At 48.0% G+C, this 7,158-nt stretch overlaps 3 protein-coding genes across 3 annotated transcripts in view; 2 read left to right on the top strand and 1 right to left on the bottom strand.

Moving 5' to 3' along the window:
- Nucleotides 1-372: 372 nt before the first annotated feature.
- Nucleotides 373-1,806, top strand: ENH_00054490 (hypothetical protein, conserved; the record flags this gene model as incomplete). The annotated part of the gene is made up of 2 exons (XM_013581532.1): nucleotides 373-1,432; nucleotides 1,627-1,806. Coding segments are annotated over 2 exons (1,240 nt in total), but the record flags the coding sequence as incomplete, so codon positions are not given.
- Nucleotides 1,807-3,522: 1,716 nt separating this feature from the next.
- Nucleotides 3,523-4,312, top strand: ENH_00054480 (13 kDa deflagellation-inducible protein, related; the record flags this gene model as incomplete). The annotated part of the gene is made up of 2 exons (XM_013581531.1): nucleotides 3,523-3,854; nucleotides 4,153-4,312. The coding sequence occupies 2 exons, from the start codon at nucleotides 3,523-3,525 to the stop codon at nucleotides 4,310-4,312; spliced, it is 492 nt and encodes a 163-aa protein (XP_013436985.1).
- Nucleotides 4,313-6,970: 2,658 nt separating this feature from the next.
- The window catches only part of ENH_00054470 (hypothetical protein, conserved), a gene marked incomplete at both ends in the record, with an annotated part of 1,689 nt that continues 1,501 nt past the window's right edge, over nucleotides 6,971-7,158 (bottom strand). The window contains one exon of the mRNA XM_013581530.1: nucleotides 6,971-7,158. This exon is cut by the window's right edge and continues 1,501 nt beyond it. Coding sequence (XP_013436984.1) covers nucleotides 6,971-7,158 — 188 coding nt within the window.

The following is a 7,158-nucleotide window of genomic DNA, read 5'->3' as shown; positions in this document are numbered from 1 at the left end:
TTACTTGTTTATTCATTTGTTTATGTATTTACTTTGTTTATTTTATGTGTTTAATTTATTTATTTATTTATTTTATTATTTTTAATTTCTTTTATTTCTTTTTATTTATTTATTTAATTTCTTTAATTTCTAAAATTTCTTTTTATTCATTAATTTCTTTTAATTTCCTTAATTTCCTAAATTTCTTAAATTTCTTTTTTATTTCTTTTATTCCTTTTTATTTTTTTATTAATTTCCATTTATAAATTTATTTATATCATTTATTTAATTTATTTAATATATTTAATTTATTTAATTTATTTAATTTATTTAATTTAATTAATTAATTAATTAATTAATTTAGTTTATTTAATTTATTTTTGCTGCTTGCAGGTGGCGCTGCCGGCCAGTGGAGGCGCTGCAGCAGTTTGCTGCAGCAAAAGCTTTTCCTGGTTTGCTGCAGTTGAGTTTGCTGCAGCAGCTGGAGCTGCTGCTGCGGCCTTTTGGCTTTACGGATTTGGATTTGCTGCAGCAGAGTTCCCCGCGGAAGCGGCTGGCCAGTTTGCTGTCTGCTGCTGCTGCTGCAGCAGGCTTCGACGCAGCAGCAGCAGCAACAGCAGCAGCAGCACACCTGCAGCCCAGGCCCTGGGAGAAACTCGGGCAGCAGCAGCTGCTGCAGCTGCTGCAGCTGCCGCAGCAAGAAGCCACCGCCGCCTCCAGCAGCAGCAGCAGCAGCAGCAGCAGCATTAGCCGCAGCAACAGCAGCAGCAGCAACAGCAGCAGCAGCAGCAGCAGCAGCAGCAGCAGCAGCAGCAGGGACTTCGTGCTGCTTGCTGCTGACTTGCTGCTGAAGTTTTGGGAAGAGACAAAAGGAGACACAAAGGAGACACTTGAGCTGCTGCAGCCAACTCAGCTGTACAGACAGGAGTTGGCTGTGCTGCTGCGGCGGCGGCCGGAGGCGGAAGCTGCGCTGCAGCGGGTGAAGCAGCTGCTGCAGCAGCTGCAGCAGCAGCAGCAGCAGCAGCAGCAGCAGCAGCTGCAGCACCAGCTGCTGCTGCCGTACATGCATGCGCAGCGAGTTGCAGCAGAAGCTTATGTTGTTTTGGGGCTGCCCGCAAAGGCTAGAGACTGTCTGCAGCAAGCAGCAGCAGCACAGGCGGAGGGAGCAGCAGCAGCAGCAGCAGCAACAGCAGCAGCAGCAACAGTGGGCGCAGCAGCAGCAGCAGCAGCAGCAGCAGCAGCCACAGAACCCACCAGGCTCGCCGAAGAGACTGCGAGGGTGCAGCTGCTGCTGGCAGAGCTGCTGCTCGCCGACCGGCAGCTAGAAGCAGCAGCAGCAGCAGCAGCAGCAGCAGCAGCAGCTCTGGGCCCCAACTATAAGTCCTCACAAATCTTAGCTAGGGTTTGTGAGAAGCAAAAGAAATACTCGGAAGCAGCAAAACATTATTCAGAGGTAATTAGGAGACACTTTTGGAGACACTAGACCTGCTGCTGCTGCTGCTGCTGCTGCTGCTGCTGCTGCTGCCGCGGATCTTGCGTCTCCTGCTGCTGTTTCTGTTGCTGCTGCTGTTTCTGCTGCTGGCAGCTGCAGCAGCAGCAGCAGCAGCAGCAGCAGCAGCAGCAGCAGTGCTGCGTCTGTGTGTGCAGGCCCGGCTGCTGCACCCTGGCCATTTGCCGCTGCTGCTGCAGCAGGCGCTGCTGCAGCTGCAGCAGCAGCAGCTGCTGCAGGCCCTAACTAGCTGCCACGAGATCATTTCTCTGTCTCCTTCTGCAGCAGAACATTTGAAGCCGCTGATGGACTCCATCAGGGCCAGGCTAAGACCCTAAACCCTAAACCCTAAACCCTAAACCCTAAACCCTAAACCCTAAACCCTAAACCCTAGCAGCAGCACAGGAGCCAAGAGACCCCCGACTGAACCCTAAACCCTAAACCCTAAACCCTAAACCCTAAACCCTTTTTGGTTGGTTTGGCAGAATGAGGCGGGGATAAGCGTGGTGGCCACCGACTGCCGCTTAAACCCTAAACCCTAAACCCTAAACCCTAAACCCTAAACCCTAGACCTCATGGCGCAGTTGTTGAATTCGAAAAAACAAATCTTCGAATCAAACATTTGCATGCGCATGCAAAAGGGGAAATAAATTTAATTTTTAGAATTTGTTTGTCATTAAATAAAAATGCATTTTAAATTTATTTCGAAAAGATTTTAATTTTTTTATTTTTTAATTTTTATTTTATTTCCATTTTTTCCAAAATTCTCTTCAAATGAAATTCTCAAAAAAAAGCAAATCAAATGCATGCATGCGCTTGTGCATGCTGCTGCTGCTGCTGCTGCTGCTGCTGCTGCTGCTGCTGCTGCTGCTGCTGCTGCTGCTGCTGCTGCTGCTGCTTCTGCTGCTTCAGCTGTCGCTGCCGCTGCTGTTTCTTTTGCTACAGCTGCTTCAGCTGCTGCTGTTTCTTCTGCTGCTGCTGCTGCTGCTGCTATTGCTGCTGTTGTTGCTTCTGCTGCTATTGTAGCTGCTCTTGCTGCCGTTGCTGCTGCTGCTGCTGCTGCCATTATTGCTGCTGCTGGTATTGCTGCTCTGCTGCTGCTGCTGCTGCTGCTGCAGCTTCTGCAGCATATTGGCATTTAATGGCATTTGAAAAAATTATATTTTCTTCAAATTATATTTTTGAATAATTTCATTTTCAGGCATTTCTATAAAGGCACATTTCGAACAAATGATTTTGTTTTATTTTTATTTTATTTTATTTTATTTTATTTTATTTTATTTTATTTTATTTTATTTGTTTTATTTTATTTTATTTTAAAAGTGAAATAAAATGAAATATTTTGTTTTATGTTCCTTTCATGTGAAAAGTTATTTCGAAATTTCAAAAATATTTTAAAAATTTTTGAATTCATTAAAAGGCGGCAATTAGTAAAAGCGCGCTGTTCAATGAGTATTTATAAGCAGCAGCTGCAGCAGCAGCAGCAGCAGCAGCAGCAGCAGCTGCTGCTGCTGCTGCTGCTGCTGCTGCTAGTGGTTATGGTACGGCTTTGTTATCTTTAGCCGCGGAAGGCAAAACCCTAGTGGTTTAACGAGTAGAAATACAGATAAGGGTTTAGGGTTTGGGGTTTAAGGCGCGGGCTGTAGGGTTTAGGGTTTAGGGTTTAGGGTTTAGGGTTTAGGGTTTGCATGCAGCAGCCGCAAGCCCCTAACAACAACCCCACCCTGTCCAAAACCAACTTTTCCAAAACGTTCAAATTTTCGGTTTTTTAAAATGAAAATTTAATTTAAAATTTTAAACAAGCTGCGATTTTACACAGAAAGAAGCAGCAGCAGCAGCAGCAGCAGCAGCGCAGCAGCAGCAGCAGCAGCAGCAGCAGGAGTTCGGTTTTTTCGATTTCCTCGAATTTAAAAGATGTGACCCCCGTATAGCCCCTTGATTTGTTCCATTTGATTCAATTAAGAAGAATTTGGTGGTTTAAATGGACTAATTCGCCAATTCAGTGGTTTAAATGAACCATTTTGCTTCTTTTTGTCTTTTCGCCCGCTCCGGAAATGGCCGTGGCCAACACCAACCTGCAGAACTACAACAGCGAACTCGTCCAGTGCATCGAAGACCTCAAGAGGAAGAGAGACGAAGTCAACCGCCAGATAGAGCAGGTCAGTGCAGCAGCAGCAGCAGCAACAGCAGCAGCAGCAGCAGCAGCAGCAACAGCAGTAGTTGCTGCAGCAGCAGCAGCAACAGCAGCAGCGCCTAATGCAGCGCTCAAAGCTGCAGCAGATGGCGCGTCGGCAGCTACGGGACATGAAGCTGCAGAAAGACTGCAGCAGCAGCTTTGGAAGCAGCAGCAGCAGCAGCAGCAGCAGCAGCAGCAGCAGCGCGTGCTGTAGAAGCAAAGGCAGCAGCAGAGAGCGCAGCAACAGGAGAGGCAGCAGCAGCTGCAGCAGCAAACTGCTCAACGACTATGGCAGCAGCCACAGCAGCAGCAGCAAGCGCAGCTGCACCCGCAGCAGCGACTGCAGCAACAGCCGCAGCAGCAGCAGCTGCTGCAGCCGCAGCAGCAACCACAGCAGCAGCAGCAGCAGCAGCAGCAGCAGCAGCAGCAGCAGCAGCAGCAGCAGCAGCAACAGCGAGTTTGCTGCTTTTGTAAATATATCTTTTGAGAATTTGCTTTTTTTGTTCAGGAAGAAAGAGACAAAGAAAAAATACAAAAAGAAATTGCTTTGCTGCAAGAGAGACTGCAGCGGCTTAAAGGTAAACACGCAGCAGCAGCAGCAGCAGCAGCAGCAGCAGCAGCAGCAGCAGCAGCAGCAGCAGCAGCAACAGCAGCAGCAGCAGGATTAATTGCTTTAAATTAATTTAAATTAATTTAAATTACTTTAAATTAGTTTTAATTATTTTAAATCGATTTAATTAATTTTAATTGCTATTAATTGTTTTAAAGTGATTTTAATTACTTTAAATCCCCACTAATTGTTTTAAATCAATTTAATCAATTTTAATTAATTTTAATTAATTTTAATTAATTTTAATTAATTTAAATTAATTTAAATTGATTTAAATTGATTTAAATTGATTTAAATTAATTATAATTAATTATAATTAATTTAAATTAATTATAATTAATTATAATTAATTAAAAATGCATTTAATTGCTTTAAATTGTTTCAAATAGTTTCAAATTGTCTCCAATTATTTTTATTTTTTTTCGAATTTGTCTCCAACTGTCTCCTTTTTTTTCGCATTTGCTGCCATTTAATTTAAATTAATTTAAATTCTTTTAAAGGCCTTCAAATGGTCTTTAATTGTCTCCAATTGTCTCCTTTTTTGGCCAAAACTTTCTTTTTTTTATTTTTTTTTCTTTTTTTTTTTTATTTTTTTTTCAGAAAGTCTCGCCCGCAAAATCCACGCCCGAAGCGAATACGACAAAACCATCGAAGAGACCGAAGGCGCCTACACCAAAGTCTGTCTCTTTTTGTCTCTTTTTGTCTCTTTTTGGTCTTTTTTTGTCATTTTTTGTCCTTTTTTGTCCTTTTTTGTCCCTTTTTTTGTCTCTTTTTTGTCCCTTTTTTGTCTCCTTTTTGTCTCCTTATTTGTCTCCCCATTTGTCTCCTTTTCGCCTTCTTATTTGTCGAGTTCTTGTCTTTTTTCTGCCCTTTTTTGCCCAATTTTCGTCTCTTTTTGTCTCCTTTTGTCTCTTTTTGTCCCTTTTTTGTCCCATTTTTATCCCTTTTTTGTCTCCTTTTTGTCTCCTTTTTGCTTTATTATTTGTCGGCTTATTTGTCTCTTTCTTTGTCTCCCTTTTGTCTTCTTGTTTGTCCAATTTTTACCTCTTTTTGCCCCTTTCTACCCGTTTTTTTGTCTCTTTTTTGTCTCTTTTTCTCTCTTTTTTGTCCTTTTTTGTCCCCTTTGTTGTCCCCTTTGTTGTCTCCTTTTTGTCTCCTCATTTGTCTCCTTTTTGTCCTTTTATCTGTCCCCTTTTTGTCTCTTCATTTGTCTTTTTTTGTCCCTTTTTTGCCTCTTTTTGTTTTTTTTCTCCCCAACTTTGTCTTTTTTTGTCTCCTTATTTGTCTCTTTTTTCCCTCACTTGCCTCCCCCATTTGGAGTCTCCTTTGGCTTTTTTTGTCTCCTTTTTTTCCTTTTTTAAATCCCCTTTTGTCTTTTTAAAATATCTTTTTATCTTTTTTAAATCCCTTTTTGTCTCTTTTTGTCTCTTTTTGTCTTTTTCAGATTTTAGAATCTGCTCAAACTCTCCTTCATGTTCTTAAAAGAGAATCCGTCCATCTTGGCCGCCGCGCAGCTCTTCCAGAGGCCCTAGGGGCCCCCCTGGGGGCCCCCCCGGGGGCCCCCCTGGGGCCCCCCCGGGGGGCCCCCCCGGGGGCCCCCCTGGGGGCCCCCCAGGGGGCCCCCATGGCCCCCTCGGGGGCCCCCATGGCCCCTTCGGGGGCCCCCATGGCCTCCTCGGGGGCCCCCGTGGGGGCCCCCACGGGGGCCCCCACGGGAGCTCCCCTGGGGGCCCACACAGGGGCTTCCATGGGGGCCCCTATGGGGGCCCCTATGGGGGCCCCTAGGGGGGCCCCCCGGGGGGCCCCCATGGGGGGCCCCTTCAGGGGCCACCTGGGAGAACCCCAGGGGGCCCCCATGGGGAGCCCCCCAATGGGGGCCCCCAAGGGGCCCCCCGGGGTCCGCAGGGGCCCCCCTGGGGGGCCCCTGGGGGGCCCCCCAATGGCTGCAGACTAGCAGCAGCAGCTAAGCAGCAGAGTGTCTCTTTTATTGGCATTTATCTTTTATTGGCATTTATCTTTTATTGGCATTTATTTATTTGTCTCTTTTTATATTTCTAACCAACAAAAACCCACAACTCAAAACTCAAAAGAGTCAGTAGGGTCGGGGGCCCCTGGGGGCCCCCCTGTAGCGCGTGAGGGTCCTAAGGGGCCCCCAGGGGCCCCCAGGGGCCTTTAAAGACCCCCAGGGGCCCCGAAGGGCCTTGGGGGCCCCAAAGGGTTCTCGGGGGCCCCCAGGGGCCCTTAGTGACCCACCGCAGCAGCAGCCTGGGGGCCCCTGGGGGCCCCTAGTCTTGGGGGGCCCCTAGTAGCCAAGCGGGGGCCCTGGGGGCCCCTCAGCAGCGTGAGGGGGGCCCCTGGGGGCCCCCAACAGCAGAATAAAGGGGGGCCCCTGGGGCCCCCCAACAGCAGAATAAAGGGGGCCCCTGGGGCCCCAAAGCAACCGAAAAACCAACATGGGGCCCCCCACCGCAGCCTGGGGGGCCCCTGGGGGCCCCCGGGGGCCCCGGGGGGCCCCCAGAAGCCTAGGGGGGCCCCGGGGGGCCCCCAGCAACCTGGGGGGCCCCTGGGGGCCCCTGGGGGCCCCTGGGGGCCCCCCAGGAGCGTTGGGGGCCTCTGGGGGCCCCCAGGGTACTGGAGGGGCCCCTGTGTAGAATGGAGACACTTTTTGTCTCTAATTTATTTCCGACTTTAAAAGAATTGGTTCTGCATGCACCAGCTAGTGCTGCTGCTGCTGCTGCTGCTGCTGCTGCTGCTGCTGCTGCTGCTGCAGTAGCCCCAGAGGGTCCTTAAGTGACGCGTACAAATCCTCTAGAGGTACGGGGACCTGCTGCTGCTGCTGCTGCTGCTGCTGCTGCTGCAAGTATTGCTGCTGCTGCGGCTGCATGTGCTGCTGCTGTGCATGCT

Source organism: Eimeria necatrix, genomic scaffold (genome assembly GCF_000499385.1).
Source record: "Eimeria necatrix Houghton genomic scaffold, Enh_scaff442, whole genome shotgun sequence".
Classification (NCBI taxonomy): Eukaryota; Apicomplexa; class Conoidasida; order Eucoccidiorida; family Eimeriidae; genus Eimeria; species Eimeria necatrix.
The sequence above is the reverse complement of the archived record's forward strand: the minus strand, read 5'-3'. Positions and strand labels throughout refer to the sequence as shown.